The sequence below is a fragment of the Lolium perenne genome, chromosome 4 (genome assembly GCF_019359855.2).
Source record: "Lolium perenne isolate Kyuss_39 chromosome 4, Kyuss_2.0, whole genome shotgun sequence".
NCBI classification, from domain to species: Eukaryota; Viridiplantae; Streptophyta; class Magnoliopsida; order Poales; family Poaceae; genus Lolium; species Lolium perenne.
Genome location: NC_067247.2, coordinates 401,297,961 through 401,322,070, shown reverse-complemented (window position 1 = coordinate 401,322,070; position 24,110 = coordinate 401,297,961). Strand labels below are relative to the sequence as shown.

Genomic DNA, 24,110 nt, shown 5'->3' with positions numbered 1-24,110 from the left:
ATGATAAACGGTACTATAATCCAACTTGGATCCTAAGGCTTCTTGAAACTGTTTCCAAAAGGCAGATGTGAACACAGATCCTCGAACTGATACTATCTTCTTTGGAACTCCATGTTTGCTCACAATCTCCTTGATATAGATGTCTATAAGTTTCTCACCTGTATCCTTCTGGTTTACCGTTATGAAATGAGCACTTTTGGTCAACCGGTCCACGATTACCCATATCATATCCTTCTTTTTATTGGTCATGGGTAGTCCGGTGATAAAGTCCATTCCTATCTCTTCCCATTTCCACTCCGGAATAGGTAAAGGTTCTAATGGTCCTGCGGGACTTTGATGTTCAGCTTTCACCCTTTGACAAGTATGACATTCTGCCACACCTCTTCATGTTATTCCACCAAAATAACTCCTTTAAATCCATGTACATCTTCGTACTTCCCGGATGGATTGAATATGGTGTTTCATGTGCTTCTCTTAGTATTAATTCCTTAATTTCAGCGATGTCTGGAACACAAATCCTCTTTTGAAACCATAAAGATCCAGACTCGCCCAGGTTAAACTCTGATGGTCTACCTTCGTCGATTATTCTTATTTCTTCCATGATGAATGGATCATCCAATTGACCCATAATGATCTCATTTTTCAAGTTCATATTCAACTCTTCTGCAACTTGTAAAGTTGATAATCCTTCATGTGCTTCCTTCTCCCAGAGTTGTATCTGTGCTTGACTTATCTCTCTCTTTAATTCTGTTGGTAACTCTTGTTCTACCCCTCCTGTACTCTTCCGACTTAAAGCATCGGCTACAACATTAGCCTTTCCTGGGGTATAATTGATGGTTAAATCATAATCCTTGATCAATTCAAGCCATCTTTTCTATCTCATGTTCAATTCCTTCTGAGTGAAGAAGTATTTGAGACTCTTATGATCCGTATAGAGTTCACACTTAGCTCCATAAAGGAAATGTCTCCAGCTTTTCAGTGCAAACACTACGGCTGCTAACTCTAAGTCATGTGTGGGGTAATTAACTTCATGAGGTCTTAGTTGTCGTGATCCATAAGATATCACTTTGTGATCTTGCATAAATACACATCCCAATCCATGCTTGGATGCATCACAATACACCGTGTAATCTTTGCCAGTCTGGCACTGCTAACACAGGTGTTGTGGTTAACTTCTCCTTTAGAGTCTGAAAACTTTGTTCACACTCTTCTGACCATACAAAAGGTGTATTTTTCCTTAACAACTTGGTCATTGGTCCAGCTATCTTGGAGAATCCTTCAATGAATCTCCGGTAGTATCCTGCCATTCCTAAGAATCCTCTTATTTCCTTGGCATTCTTAGGTGCTTCCCACTCCAAAACTGCTGCAACTTTGCTTGGGTTTACCGCTATTCCATCTTTGCTAATCACATGACCAAGGAATTCCACTTGGTCTAGCCAAAACTCACACTTGCTAAACTTGGCATACAACTGATGTTCTCTCAGTGTTTGTAACACTATCTTAAGATGTTCTGCATGTTCAGCCTTATCCTTAGAATATATCAGAATATCATCAATGAACACGATGACAAACTTGTCAAGATAGGGCATGAATATCTTATTCATGAGGTTCATGAATATTGCTGGGGCATTTGTCAGCCCAAAAGGTACTACTAGGTACTCATGATGTCCATACCTTGAAACAAAGGCAGTCTTTGGAACATCTTCCTTCTTAATCTTTATCTGATGATAACCCGATCTCAGATCTATCTTGGAGAATACTCCAGCTCCCCTAACTTGGTCAAACAGATCTTGGATTCGGGGTAGTGGATACTTGTTCTTGATAGTAACATTGTTTAGGTTTCTATAATCTCCGCACATTCTACGGCCTCCATCTCTTTTGTCCACAAAAATTACTGGTGTTCCCCAAGGTGATACACTTTCTTGTATGAATCCTTTTTATTCCAAATCATCCAATTGCTCTTTTAGTTCCTTTAACTCTTTTGGTCCCATCTTATATGGTGCTTGGGCAATTGGGGCTGTTCCTGGAATTAGATCTATGGTGAACTCTATCTCCCTATCTGGTGGCATTCCAGGTAATTCCTTTGGAAAAACATCTTGAAACTCATTGACTACTGGTATATCCTCTAGTTTCACCTCCTTCATGCTATTAAGCTGTAACTCTACCTCAATCTGAGTATGCTTATCTCCTTGATAAATAATCCTTCCTCCAACTGGATTTTTCAAGGACACTGTCTTGTCTACACAATCTATCAAGGCTCCATTCTCTTCCAACCAATTCATACCAAGAATAACATCTATGTCTTTCATGGGTAAAACAAACAAGTCTGCGTAGAACACACATCCGCGGATCATAATGACCTGCTCTTGCTTAACGTGTGTAACTAAAATCGTTCCCCCCGCAGATAGTATGGTAATGGGTGTTTCTAACTTAGTACAATTTATCCCATATTTGATGATGAATTGTCGAGAAATGAATGATGTGGTTGCACTAGTATCAAAAAGTACTTTGCCAGGATGAGTAAGGATCTGAAGCGTACCTATGACAGCCTTATCCGAGTTGATCACCTCCTCCAGACTGGTATAGTTCAGCTTTCCGAAGGGCTTCTTGTTCTTCCAGTTCCCTCCAGAGTTTCCATTCCTACTCCCTCCTCCTCCTAACTTTCCTCCACCATTATTTCTATTTGGGCAATCCTTAAGCATATGCCCCTCCTGGCGACAACCAAAACAGATCACTTTTGGCTTGCGGCAATCCTTCGAGTAATGTCCTTTGAATCCACAGCTACGGCAAACGATATTGGCCATATACGATGGCCCTGATGCTCGCTTATTACCACTGGGGTTGTATCTGGGCTTGAAGATCAAGTTGGTGTTGGGTTTGTTGCTAACGAACTTCTTTGGTTCAAACTTCGCCTTCTTGCGCTTTTCTTCCCGCACTTGCTTGAAATCATCCTCCATGGTGATTACTGCGTCAACCAGCTCTTGAAACTCCGTTGCCCTCAACATTCTGAGTTGCATCTTGAAAGACGGATTCAGTCCTCTCATGAATCTTTTCTTCCTTTTGTCCTCTGTACTCACTTCATCTGCTGCGTATCAGGATAACCTTGAGAACTCTCTGACATATATCATAATGGCCTTGTCTTTCTGCTCTAGGTTCTCGAACTCCGTACGCTTCAATTCCATTACACTTTCAGGAACATTGGATTCCCTGAACTTCCGCTTAAATTTCTCCCGGGTGAACACTCTTCCTACTGGATGTACTGCTATAATATTATCCCACCAGGATGCGGCGGGTCCACACAGAAGATGTGTTGCATATCTCACCTTCTCTTCATCGGTGCATCCAACAGTCTTGAGCTTTCTTTCTGTATCCATCAACCAGTCCTCAGCATCCATTGGTTCTGGTGCGTATGCAAAGGATATAGGTTTGGTGTTCTGGAAATCCGACAAAGTCACTCCTTGGTTTTCGGGCCTCTCCACCCTGTTCTGATGCAGAAGTTCTTGGAAGAACTTATTCTGCTGCTCCAAGGTTACACGTTGTCTCTCCTCCATCATCTGCATGTACTGCATGAAGTTCTGTTGCATCATTGGAGGTGGTGGTGGTGGAAACTGTGCTCCTACCACTGCATCGGCTTCTTCCTTCTGCTTCGTCTCGCGCTCGAGGCGCTGAGCCTCGCTCTCCTCTCCCGTCGGTCCCATCATCACCCCCTAGCACTGTTACACAAAGTGGTACTCATAGTTACTCCATGCGCAAGTTTTATGAGCTTAACTTTGTGCACAGAACTAGTCACGCAATGGAAATCAAGAAGCAAATCCAAATCACACAAAACATATACCATGTATATACATAAACAAGTAGTTTTACAATACCCATAAGCAGTGTGAGTATGCAAACTCACTTATTGTATGTAAATTACAAACTTATTCAACTAATACACACTATAATACATATGGTACATTAGTATTGTATCTTCGCCTCCGTTGGTGGTCAACTACTCGTAGCTTTGTTCCTGGTACATTCCAGGCACCCATCCGGTTGAACGAGTTGTCCTCCTGATAGTGTCTGGAACACATGGCCTTCCAGTCGGCTGATAGTCAGAGTCTGAGGAAGATCCCAGGGAGAAATCTGTCATCATGAAATGATTATTCAGCGATGCATATGCATCCCCTGTGGGATACTCCTCCTCCTCGACAGACACATTTCCGGTGGATCCGGAAGTGTTCATATCAAAAGGTCCACGCCTTCCCCTACTTCCGAAACACTCCCCCTTGTTCACCTTACGTGCCTTCCCTCCTTCAGAATCTGACTCAATCACTATTGGATTCTCCTCATAATCTCCCACACCATAGTGAAAGTTACGGTATTGATCTACGTCATCTTGGTCTATCTCCGGGTAACATCTCACCGGATCCGAGTCAGTACCCATGAATGGTTAAAAACGCCAACCTATGGAGTTTTCTATTGGGGTAACTGAGCGTCAGGTGTTGTCGGATTCTTCTCCTCCCTCATAGCCTCCATAGGAGCTACTAGGAAAGTATCTGGGTGTTGGTGGGGTTGGTTCTGGTTCAGGGGCATCTATGTCAATGTAATCACCAGTAGAAAATACTGGTTTATGAGGTTCACTCTCCATAGGTTCCTTACCCTTGGATTCTTCTTTGGGTTCTGCAAACTCATCTAACATTGTATCAATTGCACCTGCCAGATGGCGATTCAACTGAAAGAACAAGGTTAAAAGGTTCCTACAGTTGTCCATATATTTGGCTGCTTCTGCAGGTTTCCTCTTGGCAAATTTGAAATGGTTTAGTGTAGGATCTTCATCCTCCTCCATATGTGGAATATGGGCAAACTCGGAGCCAATAAGATCTTTTGTCTTATGCTCGCGTATCTCAGTGATGGCTTTTAGGATAGCTATATGGTAGGCTATCCTAATAGTTCTTGCCTCTTCTGCAGGCATTACTGGGCTCATACCTAACTCTGCAGGTAATTGGAGTCCAACTCTACATTTTGCTAGTACAGTACCATTATAGTACATGTACTTCATCACTCGAATCTGGGGATCACACCCAAATTCGAGCAACATAGCACGAAGTATGTCTGCAAGTCCTCCATCATAGTCATCTAGACTAGATTCCTTCACCTTAACGTTGCGTCCCGAACGTGAACTGGCCATAATTGGCTGTAGATAAGAAAGAATATATCATTAGTAATAATGCATCATAATAGTAATAATAAAGAATTATCGCACTAAAAGATATGAATGTATTATTCTCAAGTGAATAGACATCATATTTTTAGAGAATCCTTTACTACTTCTATTTGACTCCTACAGGTTCTCCCATTAACTAGGTTCCAACCTAAGGTCAAAGCTTTTGCTCTGATACCAACTTTGGTGACCCTGCATACCACTGCATGTTGTAGTATGCCAATCGTTGACATAACATGTGCGAAGTACCAATCCGCAAATATTACATCCCTCAGAGTAGTACAACAGAAACATAGCTGGTCTTTATTTTACTCACTTAATATTACAAGCCATATAATTACATCATACTGGAGCTCCTCCTGGGTCCATAGAGGATAACTCAAAGGTTCTAGGTGAACCCTACTTAACTTATACAATATAGGTCGTAGCAGGCTTAGTACCATTTCTACTCGAGCAGCTAAATACTATAGAGTTCGTGCTGCTCGACTACTCCTACTGCTGTGACTTAAGCGGTGTTCTCTTCTGGAACCTCTCCGGTTCCGTAGACGATCAGATAATCTACCCCCTCTACCCCTCCGGATAGATCTGGTTCTTCATAGCAGATCCCATCTGCTCCTTCTGGTCCTTCATTTGCCTCCTCCAGGTGGTTCAGACAATCTAAGCATGGGATTATAAGAGGTATGAGTACGAGCGTACTCAACAAGATCATTATAGGAAAGAGGTGTTTTATGCACTAGCTACGGCACTAGACCAGAAAGTCATATGCCAATGCAGGTTTTTGTAAGCATTTCTTCAAAAGGTTGCTTTTATTCCGAAGAGCTATGTCCGTCAGCCTTCACCGGGTGTCTAGAACTTCATGGAGTTCCTTTCCGGCCGCGTTCGCAGTTCCAAAACCCGGAACAGGGAGTGACAGGTCACGATTCGTTACACTCTGCAGAGGTGTGTTGTTTTACCCATAAGAGATCTTAACCTTGGTGCCAACCGGGCAGCTTTCAAGTCCACACTTCCGTGGTGTGAGGCCTGGTATAAGGTCCTAGCCAATCATTGTATTTCTCCGCGACCCCACACTCCCACCCTTTGTTGCAGTTCCGACCTTGGGTCCTCGCCGGTCAGCATATCCATTGGATATCATCCGACCTCGACTAATATCCCCGCCGGTCAGCATACCCCATTGGGTATCATCCGACCTCGATACCTTCGCAGGCCTTCTGTAACCCATCATAGACCACATTACCGTGGGGAATTAGAAGGGATCCCCACCCACCGGTTGTTCTCGCAAGACACAACTGCTACGGTAAGCACATCCGTTGATGTACGAGAGGGAGAAATACAACTGAATACCCCGTCCCACTCCAGATCTTATGGTTAACACGGGTCTTACGGCACAAGAATCACTGGACGACATTTATTGTTAATCCTAGATGGATATAACCCATTGCAATGGAACCTCCACCATACTCATACCATGGTTCCATTGCCCACCACATAGTCATATTCATAGTTATGAAAATAGCATTTTTGCTTTTCATGCAAGAGTGATAAGTATAGTACTTTGCAAGTAATTTGGTAAAAATACTCAAAGTGACATGAGCAAGCGATGAACTTGCCTGATGACTGCAAGGTAGTGCAGTTGGATTGTTTGGACTGACCCTGGTCCTCTGTTTCTGAAAGATTGCATCATTGTCCGATAAGGGCAATGGTTAAAGATTCAAAAATGCATGCTTTCGATTTTTAGGGTTGTTCCCCCTCCCTGATGCTTAATTATTTAATGTCAGAGGTGGCGAATAAGCAAAATTTATAAATACTCCTTAAGAGTTATTAAAATAATCTTTTGTTATTTTTGTTAAGGAGTTTATTCAAAGACTTTGATTCAAATTTTTAGAATAATTTATGGCTTATTATTTTTCTTTTAATTATTAAAAAACTTAGAATTTCTTTATCCAAGATTATTGGTAATAATTCGTCATACTCATTTTTAATATTTGGTCAATTTATGATGAAAATATTTGTTTTGAATAGATCACAAAATTTTAAGTGGTCTACATATTTTTATTTATTTTTTTAGAGTTTTTCTAGGGTTTTTAGATTTATTTCCAAATTTGGACTAAATTCCATGGTCAAATGACCATTTTGCCCCCCCTTGGGCCCACTGGTCAGACCGACCGAGTGGTTTGGTCGGACCAGCCCGTTGGGCTCGGCCCAACCGGCTCACTCCTCTCTCTCTCTCTCTCTCGCGGATGAACCCTAACCCTAATTCCCCTTTCTGCTCTCGCGACACCAAGTCGCCTCCGCCGTCGCCGGCCTCCTCCGGCCATCTCCGGCGGTTCTAGCCAACACGGTTGGTCGGAATCGACGCGTCTGGCGATGCCGCTACTTCCTATCCGCGTCGATCTGGAAGGTTTGGTCTCCTCCACTCGCCATCGACCCCCTACTGCAACTAGTTGCGGTGCTCGCGGCGATTCACGTCGCGCTGGCGTTCCTGGGCGCCATGGTGGTGCTCTGCGACTCGCCGGTGATGCGCCGGAGCTGCTGTGCTCGGCGTAGCCATGGCTTGGTCGCGGCCTGGCGCCGCCGTGACCAGGCTTGTGCCGCTGTGCCGTCGTGGTGCGTCTGCAGTGCTTCTGCTCCAGGTACACGCCTCCTTCACCCCCCTCTCTTCTCCTCTTCTTCTCCAGCTCCTGTCTACTGGCCAGGCCTCCCCATTTTTGGGTAATGGCCATGCCTGCAATTGTTGCTGCTGTGCTGGTCATGTGGCTGCTGTGCTGGTCTTGCTGCTGCTGAGCTCCTTACTACCCTAATGCATGTGTTGCTGTTGCTGCTAGCTGCTGCTACTGCTTTACTTGTTATGCTGTTGCTCCTGCTATGCCATGGTTGCTTAGATACTGGCTTGGCCAGCTCTAGCTACTGCTATTGCTCAATTCATATGTTCCTGTCTCTATTCTTGCTTCCCTGGCTTACTGCTGCTAGCAGTTCTTGCATTTAGCAAGTGCCAGTACTGCCTGTGTGATGATTATTGAGCTCTAGCTCATGGTAGGGCTCTACTTGGCTTGGATGCTACCCATATGCATCAATTCCTTGATGATATGCTTCTGGATACAATTATAGAATTATTTATATAATCTCTGTGATGCAATGGTTATCTTATTTGTAGCAATTCAGTAACTCCAGTGAGTTACTGATGCTCTAGCTTGCTCTTGCAAGGTCTGGTGATCATGTGATCACCATTTGCTTGATAGCTGCTTACTGTGGTATCTCTCTTGTGCTTACTGGTGGATAATTGTGCTATTGGATAGCCTCTCACCAAGTGCTGGTGGATGCTTATGCTTGGTAAAGCATGTGTATGTGCTTGCAGTGCTCTATTTGAGGCTTAACAAGTGTTCCTGTTACTTGTCAGTTAATTAATTCATTTATCTATGCAGTTTATCATGTATCAGTGGATAAATGAGATGAACTACTGTGCAATGATGACTCTTGTGTTATAATTGCTTGAGCTAGAGGGATGCCAACTACTGTTGGGGACCCTAGCTCCATTTTGAACCTTGTTGGGTGATGATATATGTGTAAGCTTGATGGTTTGGATGGTTTTGTGGTTGAGTTGGCCTTAGCGGTAATTAACTGCTGTTTTGGTAGCTCCCACCTCTGTTGGCTTGCTGTGAAGGGATAAATGATTGCTGGGTGATCATATTTGATTACCAGTAGATTTTGATGTTGAAAAATACTTGCAGAATTCATAATCTGCTTTTATCTGATGGTTTTAAAGGGCTAGTGTAGTCTGGGTAGGTTTAGGTAAGTATCTGGGATGGTTTCCTTCCTATTTCCATTTGGAAGATGCTACCACTGGTCTGGTTGGCATAACCATGGTCATATGCTTGATTCATCCCTGGTCTTTGCCATTTCCACCAGGTTACACTTGGTCTATGACCAAAATGATGATCAAATAGGGTTTATCCACCCTTTGTGTGCTTGTGTGTAGCATGGATGTGCATAATATGAACAAAACCATCTGGTTTGTTCATGATGATGTGTATACCTCACTCCAGCTCCTAGGTTTTGCTGATGTAGAGGATTTCTTCTATGTTGTTTGCTTGTGCTTGTCCTGCTCCTCCTCACTGGCTGCGCAAGCTACTTCTCCATCTACTTGTTCATCAGTACTTGTTCTTTGTGGAAGAAGAACTGGAACACTACTGTTCTTGTGTTCTTGGTGTTCTTGGTGTTCTTGGTGGCTCTGGCTGGTTCAGTCGAGGAATGGCTAGGGTTTGTTTGTGAAAAGGTTTTATACCTTCCCTTCCTTGTTTCCTTGGTCGACAGCAAGGTCTGGTGAAGTTTGGTGACTATCCTGGCTTGTGTGTGCTGGTGTGCATGCACACTGCCTTATAAGCTGCTTGTGTGTTCCCTGTTGGAACTTGGGACTTGGTGGATCAGCTCGGCTGGTCTGGTCTTATCCTTCCCATTTTACTTCTTTTGACAATCCAAGTGGCATTGCCACTTGGCAAACCATGTATGTTTCCTTTTTATGTTGTTTTATGCAGGGATCAAAGATGATCAAGAAGTTCTCCCTCTACTGGATGATCAAGAAGATCAAGACAGTAGATAGGTTTAGTTTAGCTTAGTTCTTCAATTACTTGTAATTTTTCCTTTTTCTTTTTCCTTTATCAATTTCTGAAATGGTTATGTAATAATTATATTTGGATATTGTAATGACATTGTATCTTGTGTGATAATCAATAAAGCTCAAGGTTTCTCTAATGAGCTTATTGTAATTTATATCTATTCATTTATTGTTTGTATTATCCAAATATAATATTATTTGTTGAATTATTACCTGTCTTGTATTTTATATAATGTTTAAGTTTGAAATTCAATTCAAACTTATTTCAAATGCATTCATTCAATGATATGTGTTGAATTCAAATGTTTCCCCCTTTTTAAAACCCTAATTCAAAAGAGATCATGTCCAAGTTTATCGCACTCTCAAAACCCTAATCCTGGCTGGTGTCGAGAGAGAAACTTGTTCCCTCTTAGGTTTTATGCAATTAAGCGCGATATTTCCCCTAGTTTTGCGATGCAATGCACATACCTTTTCTAATTCTACCCCACAAACGTCTGAAATCCTGGGATATTACAGGATTGTTGTATGGTAAGTTTTTTCCTTAGAATACCTAGGTTTAATCGAACATTGGGAAGCACTGCTAAATGGTTTATGAAGGAAACGTCCACAAGACTTTGCTAGTGTATTTTATCTTCAGTTTACCGGACCTATCTAGTTTACTTTTAAGGGTGTTGTGTTCAATGATGGAAATAGGTCAGGGTTAAGGTTTCACCTGCATCTATGCATACATATATAAATAAAGCTCATATGTGTAACAAATAAAATAGAGATAAGAGATTTGAGTGTAGCACATCCGTAAATACCTTTGATGTAAGTGTACATTGCCCCTATGTGTGGTTTTGGTAATTAATGACAACCCCTATGGACTAATGTTTTCATTGAGTTTATATGAAGGAATATTCCATAGGTAATACTTGTAGTCCATGTGTTGGATTCAAGTATGGATGCCATGAAGATAAAAGATATACCTTGAGTATTGGCATCAAGATCATCGATTTGAAGACATATATGTGATATGATCAAGAAGAAGAAATGAAGATGCAGTTCTTATGTGGAACTCAACATTAGCCATGCTTTAGCTTATGTGTTAATCAATGAATGATCAAGATCTTGAGTGCTTGATTCCAAGTGAAGAATTCAAGATATAGCTCTAAGTCGGTGTCATGATAGTCTCATAAGTTGAGCTATGGTTGACTAAGATTTAGAGCATGCAAACAAATGAAGAGTTCTTTATACATCTTAAGATAATATGTTAGAGCATGAGAAGATACAAGGTTGACCAATACAAAGAGTGAGGAATAGATTCAAGTTTGGTCAACACATGAAGCATAAAGAATGTGCCACATGAAGTCATGTGGTATGGTAAGCTTTGTCAATTATGCTTTATGAACTAACCCATCATATATGTGCCCTTGTGTTGTCTATGTGGGTTAGGTATCTTTCCATGGGCATGCATCAAAAGTGAGATCTCATATAGCCCATAAGAGGATGACATCAAGTGGTGATCGTCATCAAGGTTGAGTTGGGCAAGTTCAAGATGGACACCTCAAGAAGATCTTATGCTTGAAGCTTGCCGTCCATTTGGTGATAATGGACATGTGAAGATGTGCATCAATGGAGCTTTCCCATCATGGTGTATGGGGGAACATTTGTGAGTCTTCACGAAGCAACAATGATCAAGTGAGGCATTCCGGCTTGAGTGGAGCTTGAAGAGTTATCATCAAGATCAAGCGGGATGCGCAAGGCAAAGGTATGGCCTTGCTAGGTTTCCCTTTTACCGGTCTCAAGGTGGTTGTTGGGAGACCGGGTTATAGGATAGATAGCCGCACTATCAAGAGGGGCTTTCGGTTGAGTAACTTGATCGCATCGTCTTAGGGAGCTCAATCCTTTGCATATCTTGCATCCCTATATTCTTGTTGCTTCTTGGTGTTTCTCTGTGTGAGGTTCTTGAGCTTGTTTCTAGCTTTACAACAAGCCCAAGTTCATCAAAAATGGAATCCATATGCATCTTCTATTGCGTTTTCAAGTTTGGAGGTTTTACCGGTCACTAGTAGGAAAAGCCTCATTAGTGGCGCACCAGAAAGTATATTATGTGGCGCATGGGTGCTGCGCCACAGAAACTTCACCACAAAAATAAGCATTCTGTGGCGCACCTGCCCATGCGCCACAAAATTAAGGCATTCTGTGGCGCACCAGAGAAGGTGCGCCACAGAAATAAGAGGTTCTGTGGCGCAGGTGGCCCAGGTGCGCCATAGAAATAGGTGCGCCACTGAATTTCATTCTGGTGTGCCACAAAATAATGTACAGGTATACTCGATTTTGTACTGCCTGGTGTAGACATACAGGTTTTATACAGGTTTATATATAGTATACAGGTTATACAGATATAATATAGACAGATATAATATAGCAACATTATACATCATCATCACATTACTTAGAGCCCGATCGAGTTATACATATAGCTCCATACAACTCATAATCCATGCAAATTAAGTTCATCATCTCGAGATACAAATGAAGTGACACCGGCTGCCGCCTACACTAGGATGAAATAGAGTAAAGCCGCGACGATGGTGAGCAAGAGCGAGAGCACAACGAAGGTCTTCATCTTGCTCTTGTTCGACTGGTGCTTCCTCCACTTGGCATCCGCCTCGTGTCTAGTCGGGTATCCTTTGTAGCAGTTGCCGCTGAACTTGTGCACCTGTTTCTTGCAGTCCTCCCACTCCTCGTAGACTCCTGGAACCCGCCCCTCGAACACGACGTAGTACGTCATCTCCATGGACACAAGGCATATTAGTATATAATGCAATGGAAAGAATTAGAGGGTTCACATGCATACATATTCACAAGAATTAAAGCAAGGAAATAATAATAAACCTAAAAGATATATAGCATCGGTATCACATAAGTAATCAAGTTCGACGACAACGACTACAATATTAATTGAAGTCCAACAACGACGACCATTTCGAGCAAATTAAGCAAGTTTAGTTTACAACACACTACACATAATGGTAGGCACACCGGCCTCGATCAACGAGACGTCTTCTTCAGCGGCTCCGGGAACGGTTTGTACATGTCCTTCGTCGTCCACGTCCTTCCATCACCCTGCCTATGTAGGCGTTCTTCGATATCCCTCTTACACAACCCTCTAAGTTGGTGTAAGAGCCCCGATGTGTTGCATACATCTTCTTGGATAATTTCCGATAGCTTTACTTGGATGCGATGGAAGTCTTCTCTAAGATCAGCATCGTTGATGTCCCCCGCCATTTTAGTGGGGTCTCGCATACTAGGTTGCAGACTCATCATCTCTGCATCCACGACAAACCCTTTAAGGTGATGGAGAACATAGAAGGCCTCCTTCATGCTGTCAGCTGGCTGCTTGATGCAAGGGAAGTCGATCACGTGCTTGAACCCGAGCTTTTTAGTGTCCGGTCTGATAAATTCCCCCTTCTTGTCGAAGGTGCCTCCATTTTTGGAGTAGCCAAGGATAGCCTCATCAAGAACACCCCTTATTCTCTTGTAGTCTTTCTTCTTCGTCGTATTCGATGAGTCGAAATACTGGGCTAGTGACCACTTCGGGCAAAGGATGACGAGTGTACAGTATTTGTCCCTACTCAACACATGCAATTGAAATGGAATGTTGGAAAGGATCGGCAATGGAAGAAATATATAAGAAAGCATAAGTTACGACGGCCGCGAGCGGATGTGTACTTACTCGGGAAAGACAGGCAGAAGAATGGTGTTCTTCTCTTTGTTCATGAGCATGAAGCTCTGGAGGTACTGCACCGCCTTGGTCCGTGTCCTTGAGCCTTCCTCCAGCTGGCTATCGTGCATGTAGTAGGGATCCGCTACCGCGATGTGGGGGGTCTCTCTCTGTTGATCTTCATCTGAAGATTGATCGCGTATAGGCGGACCAAGTTATAGTCGAGCCGTTTCCAGTGATATAGATTGAAGACGTACTTGAACGCTATGAAGAAGATATCCGCGGTGTATCTTTTATAGATAGGTCAAAACATTCATCTTGTGGTTTTTTCTCCGTGGGTGTACAATGATGTTTCTATGCATAAAGTTGTAGGGCTTGTTGTTCTGATTCCAACAAGCCCAAGATCATCGAAATCGGAGCCCAGACGCAAAAGTTATCACTGTTTTTGTAAACATGTGTTCCTGTTGGCGAGGCTCCTGGTCGACCGGCCGCCCCACCGGCCCACCCGGCACCACGCCAGGCGGCGCCGGCTGCCTCACCGGACGGCCGGAACAGACCGGCTCCCACACCGGTGCACACCAGACGCAATCCAGGGGCACTCAGTGCCCGCCCGGTGTCTAGCTAGGTTTCTGCCGGGCTGGCCCAGTGCCACGCCCGGCGTGACCGGCCCTCCCACCAGGCAGCCCGGTGCCATGCCCGGCGTGCCGGCCCTCCCACCAGGTTGCCCAAAAACTCTCAGATTTGCCCCCAAACAGTCATATTTCTTTTGGCTATAAAAGGGGCTTCTTCCCCAATAGTTTTCTAGGGTTCTTGAGCACGTTTTTAACCACCATTATTGAACCTCTTGAGCTTGCTTCCTCTCCCTTCCCTCCTATGATTCTTGCATATTCTTGGGGGATTTAAAAGAGGAGATCTAGATCTACAACCTCCTCCAATCCATTCCTCCTCTAAGTGAGGGGAACTCTTGGCATATAGATCTTGGAGTCATTTGTTGATTTCCTCCATTGTTCTTCCTCTCTAATTCCATCCTAGCATTTGTTGCTTTTGTGGGATTTGAGTGTGTAGGATTTTAACACCTTTGGTGTTCTTGATTTGCATCATTGCATAGTGTTGAGCTCTCCACGACGATTAGTTTGAGTAAGAGACTGTGAGCTTGTTACTCTTGGAGGGTGACCTCCTAGTTGGCTTGGTTGGTGTCCCGGTGACCTCTTCATTGAAGGTTGTGAAGGGGCCCGGGCTTCTCCTTCGTTGAGCTTGTGAAGTGGTTGTGGAGCTTACCATCTCCGGAGTGGAGGAGAAGCTAGCCATAAGGAAAGGGCCATTATCCTTCGTGGAATTGGCTCGGAGAAGAAGGTGAGCCTTCGTGGCGTTGGGAAATCCTTCGTGGGATCCCCACCTCTCCAAACATGACGTACCTTCTTGCAAAGGAAGGAAACACGGGAATACATGTTCGTCTCCGCGTGCCTCGGTTATTTCTATACCCAAGTTTACTTTCCTTTGTGATAGCCATCGAGCTTGAAGTATTTAATATAGCTTGCTATCACTAATATATATATAGTGCCTATCTTGCTTAGCTCTAGTTGTTGTTATTGCACTTAGTTGAACTTAGCATATTTAGGGTTTGTGCTTGTAAAATAAACATTAGTTTAATTCCGCATTCTTACAAGCCAAATCCGTCAGAGTTTTTAAATCGACTATTCACCCCCCCTCTAGGCGACATCTCATCCTTTCAATTGGTATCAGAGCAAGGTCTCTCCTTGTTTAAGGCTTCACCGCCTTGAGAGTAAAGATGTCGGCTAGTAATATAGTGCACAATGACACAATTATCTTTGATGGCACAAATTATCCTTTATGGAGAAATCGCATGCTTTGTAATCTTAGGACCGTGTGTCCAAATATAGAGCGATTTCTAGATGTAGGTTTTTCTCCTCCGATGGATCCTAAAAATCTATCTTTAGAGGATGAGAAAAATTTACATCTTGAAGCTCAAGTATCTAATGAGCTTTTATCCTCCTTGAGACCGGATTTTCGTAGGTTCTTGATATTTATAAAGCGAAAGTCATCTCATGAGATGTGGATCAAGCTTAAGGAAATATTTGGTGGATCCATTTCTCATACGGTCGGTGGTGTCTCCGAGGAGCTCTCTTCCCCTTCACATCATGAAGAGCTCCAAGTTGCTTCCACTTCCGGTTGTGATGTATTATCATCTTCATCCACTTCACCAACGTGTGGCAAGACACAAGGTAATGATATGGTGAGTGGTGAGGAAAATTGCAATGTTGATATTGTGTTCAATAGTGATGATTCTTCATCTATATACCATTGCAATGTTTCCTCTTTGGACTTAAACACATCTAGCACTGATAATGTCTTACATGCTTGTGTCGATAGTCCTTGCATATCATGTATAAATTGCTTACATAACTTCCATGATGATATGCTTGCTATGTCTTCTTGCCATGAACAAAATGCTTCTATTTCCTCTAGTTGTTTGTTGTCTAACAATGTAAAGCAAATTGAACACTCTATGAGGCATGAGACTCTCATGAATGATGATTCCAAAACATCTACATCGTCATCCTCCGGTATGCACACGTGCCTTATGGCAAAGGGACCAAAGGTAACTCCTACCTTGAATCCCAACACATCTTCTAATGATGAGAATGATGATGATGAATAAGATGAAGATGCTATACTTAAAGGCCTTTTCAAAGTTAGATGCACCCTTCGTGGTGATGCCCTTGTCAAATTCGATTTCTTGATGGACTCCCTCAATGAAAGGAATGAGTCCATTGAGGAGTTGGAATCTCATATTGAAAATGAGAAACGGAGATTCAATCTCCTTAGACAAGAGCTGAAAAATGAAAGGTGCATAACTCATGGTCTTAAGCAAGAAATGGAATCCTATGTGATTGAAAAAGAAAAATCTATTGTTGATGCGTGTGCTACTAACTCTACTTCTTGTGAAGCATCTATCCTAAAGGAGAATGTTGAGCTAAGGGCTCAACTTGATTTTCTAACTAGCAGTTATAAGGAATTGGAAGAAAGTCATAAAAAGTTCTCGGGCTCTCATGATGATCTCCTAATCTCCTATGATGGGCTAAAGTTAGCTCATGAGGCTAGTATCACTAAGGTAACATCTTGTGAGGCTCATGTGGAAATTAGCACAACCTCTACTCAAAATGCTATATTGCCTTGTGCTAGTCCTTGTAATCCATCTAGTCAAACTATTGATACACCTTGTGTTGGATTACTTGCCTTGCCTCGTTGCTCTAACAATGAAGCTTCTACTTCCTCTAGTCCTTGTATTTCTACTAACCATGTAGAGGAAATCAAAGAGCTCAAGGCCCAAGTCCTTTCTTTGAAGAAAGACTTGGAAAAGTGTCATGAAGGGAAATCCGCACTTGACAAGATGTTGAGTGTGCAACAATCCCCCAATGACAAGAGTGGACTTGGATTTAACTCCAATAACAAGAACAAGTCCAAGAGCAAGAGCAACAAGAAGAAGGGCCAAGAACAAGTCAAGAATTCGGCCAAGATTGTTTGTTTCAAGTGCAAGGTTGAAGGGCACCATGTTAGATCATGCCCATTGAAGAAGAAGAAGCACTTGAGTGAGAAGCAACAAGGGAAATAGCCACAAGGTCAAGGTCAAGCTCAAGTTCGACCTCGAGTTGAAAATAGGCCACTTCCCAAGGAGAATCGAGATAAAGCTCCCCAAGTCAAGAAATCAACAAAGAAGAAGAAGGGGAGCACACATTGCTATGTTTGCCGCGAGAAGGGGCACTTTGCCTCTTCATGCTTAAACGGTACCTTATCTAACCCTATATTTATTGATGGTAATTATTCTCTTGGGAAGGATTAGGATGGCAATATGTTTGCCAAGTTTATTGGAACTCAAAGTGGTGTCAAGAAAAGAACCATTTGGGTTTCCAAGCCTATTGTGAGTAACCTCTTAGGACCCAACTTTGTTGGGGACCAACAAGCTCAAACTTGATCAATAGGTGTATGTGAAGGGCATTGGAGACTTGGCTACTTCATGAAGGATTAAGGGATCTTCATATATTGTATTTTTATCAAGCCAAGTCATAAGGATTATCATATATATCTTATATCCAATGTTCCTCTTTGCGGTAACTTGTACTTCAACTCTTCATATTAATTGTAAGTTACTTGCCCCTTTGCATGTTTGGTTTTGTATCAAATATGTGTTTGTATGTGTTGTGTCTTACTTGCCTATCTTGTGTATTCAAGTATGTTTGTTTGACTCATCACTTACTTGTGTATTGTTTTGAGCCTAATGCATCTTGATGATATCTCATTTGGTTCTCTTTGAGTGATTAATGGAACATCCAATTTTGGGGGAGAGATATGCCTTGTGCATCTCTCTTTCTTTAAAATGTGTGTACATGGGTACCACCACTTAGTATTGATATTACAAGATTATCTAGTCACTATGTGGTGTGGTATACTCATGAGAAATTCAAATTCTAAATGCCCATTAATCATCTCTAGTCGTATTTTAATTGCCTCTTGATTAGAAGAAATGTTTTATCACATTATGGGGGAGTAATATGTATTGTACATATCACAAACCTAGAAAATGTGAACATATGAGGTTATGCCACTTAGAGTTGATACTATTAATTATCTTGTTCCTATGTGGCATGTTTGCTCAAACAAGCTCCACTTTTATTAAAAAGCTTTTATTGCTCATCTTATGGGTTCTTGTTTGAGTAAGAAATTCTTGGTGCAGTTTTCCTCAAATACATATCTCTATATCTTATTTGGGACACCGTGTTTGCTTCAAGTTATTCTAATCATTGTTGTGTGTGATTGTTTGAATAGTTGAAGCTATCAAGAATCTTCATCCGTGCATAGTGCTTAATCCTATATATTTACCCTATGCCTTTATTTGTGAAGTTGGTCCTTACTATCATTTGCAAAATACCACCGGAAATTATTTCCAATATACTCATTGTCTTTGACAATTGATAACCCTGTATGTGGTTGAATTTATGGATCATCTTAACCTTGGATTACTTCTTATTGCCTTATTTTATTTCCAAGAAATCTTTGTTGCTCCCATGTGTCTTCCTTGTCCCTTTGAAAAATCTTTTGATAAATTCTCTTGATTCATATCAAGTGTTTGTTTTGGAAGATAACCATTTTCTTTACGGTACACTGTGCCATTGTGAAAAGTGTAGAGGATTTGGTTTATTTGTTCGAACCTTGCTCTTTTGGGAGTTTGCTATCTCATTCCTTCTTCTATGTTTCATTTGCTTGAATGAGATAAATCTTTGAGCATGTTTGCTTTACTCCATCCTTTATGCTCAATGGTTTCTTCTTAGTTCATTTGTTGAACTTTGTTGAACAAATCTTTTGTAGATTTGCCTCTTAGATATAATTTGGAGAACAAATGTGTTTTGCCACCCCTTTTATGCCTCCTTCATTTTGTTGGTATTTTCTCTAAATTGTATCTTATTTGGATCTTCAAAGTGCTTGTGCATGCTTATATGTAATATGTTTATATTTATGGCATGCTTGCTTTGTTTGATCTAATATATAGTATAGACTCCATCAAATCCTAAATGGCTAAGATGTGCATGAAATTCAAATTTCATCTATAAATATGCACACATTTATATGGAGTGTGTCCTATGTATTGTGGTTAGTCTAACCATTTTGGACCCAATAAGTTTGGGAACCAAGATGTACTTGAATATTGTTTTAGGTACATTGGAGATGCAATGGAGGCTTGTCTCATCTATAAGGAAGGTGTTGTCACCATATGAGAATTGGAGCCAAGCTAGGATGATAGATGAACTCTTATCCACTACATCCTACCATTGCTATATCGGTAACAAGTATCTTATTCATGCATAATCATATAGCATCTAACCTCTTGTCGGTTGTATCTTAGCATGAAATTCTTTATTTCGAAAATATTGTGGTTCTTGAAAAAATCCTTTTTAAAGAAAACTTCTTATTGTACATTTGAGTAATTTGAGAAGATGCATATGATGGGAATATATATAAATCATGTTTATGATTCACCTATCCCAAATATGCCTTCTAGCAATTTATTGCATATCAATTCCTCAAAGAGCTCTTATGTGAAATATTGATGAAATTGCGAAATGAATCCCTATTTGTGATACTTGTTGCTTTTTTCAAAACATTCCAACTAGCTTTACTTCCCTTATAGTTAGTTGTGATGTTTTTGAGATTTTCTTGGTTGAAGTTCATTCATATACCATAAGTGAAAATTGGAGCCATAGGCTATATATGCTTTTAAGCAAACATCCTTTGGTATATTTTATGACTTCATCTTGGATATCATGTCTTATTTATTTTATTAACCTCTTGTGTGTGCATGTTTCTTTATGGATCATCTTGTCCACTTTAGAAACTTATATACATGAAAGCGTTAATCCATCACCTAGATATCCTTGTTCTTTGCCGACCATCTTTTTATCCTTTTGATTTTAGTGGTGTTGGTAAGGACTTGATTTATGAGCGCTTGGCTTAATTTTATTTTATCTTCATGCACTCATATCTCGTAAATGTTTGGACTAAAGTTATCCTCTCTATCTTGTTTGTGTTCTAAATGATATAGAGGGAGTGAGGATTCCATGTTTGTGCATATTGTATTCCAATGCAACTATTCTATTTTATGTACGAACCTTGGGGAGCTTTCTTATTTAATTTAGAGCACTATATCTCTCTTATCATGATATCTTTGTTTGTCCAATTGGATCTTTGATTGCTTGTTTTATTTGTTGATGCTTTCTTCACCATGTTATCTTTGTGCAATCTTTGATCCTCAATATAGTTTGACTTCCTTCAAGTATTCGTCATTGGATATGTGCATTTGATTCCACTCAAATTATGAGAAGTGCACACCTTGGGGAGGAACTCATATTATATTGGCTTTCTAAAATTTTAACCCATTTTGGAACTTGTTGCCAATGGGGGATAAGTTTAGAGGGTTTAAGGGAAATGGCTTATACTTAAGTTTGGTTTGTGCTTAAGTGTTTTACCTCTCATGCACTCAAGGTAGTCAGAGTCGGGATTCGGAGTTGAGTCGATTTTCGTCGGGCAGAATCGAGTCGTAGTATCGAATCGTAGAATCTGGGATCCTACCATACTTACTCAGAGAAGATATTTTTATTAAGCACAAAGTTTGTTTAATAGTACAATGGAGATAAAAATAATAATCCATAAAGTTTCTAGCAATAATATTCTAGCGATAGATCATTTGAGGTTTGGTGGTTAAATAAAGGGTAGTGAAGCAAGTGAAAAGGGCTTGGGATGTTTAAGTAGTATACCTGTAGGCTTAGCGGATGGGAAAAATAATGACTTAGTAGAATCGAAAAATCCATAAAAAAGATCGAGATTCTACATTATTGTAAAGGATTCTATGATTTGGATCGAGACTCAACATGGATTCTACCTGATTGGGATTCATCGTGGGATTTGGATCGATACGGTGATGTAAGATCGTCAAATCGTAGGATTCCGGTAGTAGGATCGGGATTCTGACTACCTTGCATGCACTCCATATTTATATGTCTTGCATGGTTGTATATATATAGTGGAAACTGTCCCCAAGGTTAATCTTGACAATATATGCAATGAATTCATGTTCATCACACGTGCATACATTGTGGGGGAGTTTTCTCTATATATGTTGGTTCTACTCACATCCCTTGCAATAGTTGTAGTTATGTGAGTAGAGCTGGTTTTGATATGAGCTAGTAGCTTCGTGTCACTTGACCATATCAAATACAACCTCTTGTATACAACCTATTCCCTGATAAGTTGCATACTTGTTTCTAATATACATTATATAAACCCTCTTGTTGTGGTTGTCATCGATTACCAAAATGGGGGTTATTGTAAGTGTACATTCCCCTATGTGTGGTTTTGGTAATTAATGACAACCCCTATGGACTAATGTTTTCATTGAGTTTATATGAAGGAATATTCCGTAGGTAATACTTGTAGTCCATGTGTTGGATTCAAGTATGGATGCCATGAAGATAAAAGATATACCTTGAGTATTGGCATCAAGATCATCGATTTGAAGACATATATGTGATATGACCAAGAAGAAGAAATGAAGATGGAGTTCTTATGTGGAACTCAACATTAGCCATGCTTTAGCTTATGTGTTAATCAATGAATGATCAAGATCTTGAGTGCTTGATTCCAAGTGAAGAATTCAAGATATAGCTCTAAGTCGGTGTCATGATAGTCTCATAAGTTGAGCTATGGTTGACTAAGATTTAGAGCATGCAAACAAATGAAGAGTTCTTTATACATCTTAAGATAATATGTTAGAGCATGAGAAGATACAAGGTTGACCAATACAAAGAGTGAGGAATAGATTCAAGTTTGGTCAACACATGAAGCATAAAGAATGTGCCACATGAAGTCATGTGGTATGGTAAGCTTTGTCAATTATGCTTTATGAACTAACCTATCATATATGTGCCCTTGTGTTGTCTATGTGGGTTAGGTATCTTTCCATGGGCATGCATCAAAAGTGAGATCTCATATAGCCCATAAGAGGATGACATCAAGTGGTGATCGTCATCAAGGTTGACTTGGGCAAGTTCAAGATGGACACCTCAAGAAGATCATATGCTTGAAGCGTGCTGTCCATTTGGTGATAATGGACATGTGAAGATGTGCATTGATGACCCACAAGTATAGGGGATCGCAACAGTCTTCGAGGGAAGTAAAACCCAAATTTATTGATTCGACACAAGGGGAGCCAAAGAATATTTATAAGCTTTAACAGATGAGTTGCCAGTTCAGCTGCACCTGGAAATAGATTTTTTCGCAACAGTTTATCAGTAGTAACAGTTTAATAGGAGTAGCAGTAGTGAAGTAACAACAGCAGTGATTGCAGTAGACAGCAAGATTAAAATACTGTAGGCATAGGGATGAATGAACGGGCGCCGCATGGATAAGATAATTCATATAATAAGCAAGACATGGGCATTTGAAGGTAACAATGATAAAAGCATCCAAGTACTAAGTAACCATAGGCGTGTGTTCCTATTTAGTCGTACGTGCTCACAAGGAGAAACTTGCACGACATCTTTTGTCCTACCAGCCTGTTTGCAGCGGGGCCTCAAGGGAATCTACTGGTAATTAAGGTACTCCTTCTAATAGAGCACCGGAGCAAAGCATTAACACACCGTGAACACACGTGATCCTCACATCACAGCAATCCCCTCCGGTTATCCCAATTGCTGTCACTTTGGGGCCTCGGGTTCCGGACAACGATATGTGTACACAACTTGCAGGTAAGATCAAAAACAATAATTATCCTCATGAATCAATAACATGTTCAGATCTGAGATCATGGCACTCGGGCCCAAAGTGACAAGCATTAAGCACAACAAGTTGCAACAATGTTAAAAGTACTAATAACGGATACTAGGCACCATGCCCCTAACAATCTTATAGATATTACATGAATGATCTCATCCAATCCCTACCATCCCCTGCAGCCTACAGCGGGGGAATTACTCACACATGGATGGGCGAATCATGGATGGTTGATGGAGAGGTGTCGGTGATGATGATGGCGATGATCTCCTCCAATTCCCCGTCCCGGCAGGGTGCCAGAACGGAGTTTCTTGTTCCCGAATTGGGGTTTTCGGTGGCTGCGGAGCAGTAGAACTCTTTCTGGAAAAACGTCGAACCTCCCTCTGTTTTTTAGGTCAGAGGCTTATATAGCCAGGAGGAAGGGCCGAGGAGGTGCCCGAGGCGGCCACACCACCCCTAGGCGCGGCCAGGGGGTGGCCCGCGCCTAGGCATGGTGTGGGCCCCCCGTGGCTCTTCTCCGTCTCGTCTTCTGGCTCTGTGAGTCTTCGGGTAAAATAGGGACTTTGCGATAATTTCCGGGAATTTTTCTGAAAGTTGGATTTCTGTACAAAAACGAGACAACAGAGCAATTCTGCTAAAAACAGCATTAGTCTGTGTTAGCTGTATTCAAAAACACACAAATTAGAGGGAAAACAACAGCAAAAGTGTTCGGGAAAGTAGATACGTTTTGGACGTATCAACTCCCCCCAAGCTTAGCTTATTGCTTGTCCTCAAGCAATTCAGTGACAACTGAGTACGATAAAAGAAACTTTCACGAACCCATTTGCTTCATATGATGTATATATCCTCACTATATGATCAAGTACTTAGGCAATTCGTAATAAGAAGTATGCAACTAAGGCTACTCAATAGTCATGCAAGCTATGAAATATACCAACACAATAATAAGCAACATGAAACATAAGTATCTGCAGGATTGCAATGCTCATAATATGATGTGATAAAGTGGTATCTCACTTGCCCTTATTTGTGGAGCAAAACATAAATGCCAAGGCACCTCTGAAGTTCAAGAGAAGACTAGAAGTAGAAATATCGACAGATACAAGCATCACAGTTATACCACAATTAATCGTATTCTGGGACAAGCATATTACACTAAGAATGACAGCTATGCTTTCGAGAAGGTGCTCAAAGAAAGGATGGTGACTCAACATAAAAAGTAAAAGATTGGACCTTCGCAGAGGGAA

General features: G+C 41.3%; 1 protein-coding gene across 1 annotated transcript; it reads right to left on the bottom strand.

The window, feature by feature from the left end:
* Positions 1–1,937: 1,937 nt before the first annotated feature.
* On the bottom strand, positions 1,938–3,395 carry LOC127321826 (uncharacterized). Its single transcript, XM_051350796.1, has 3 exons — positions 3,103–3,395; positions 2,540–3,006; positions 1,938–2,326 (listed from the first exon to the last, which is right to left on the bottom strand). The coding sequence occupies exons 1-3, from the start codon at positions 3,393–3,395 to the stop codon at positions 1,938–1,940; spliced, it is 1,149 nt and encodes a 382-aa protein (XP_051206756.1).
* Positions 3,396–24,110: the final 20,715 nt, after the last annotated feature.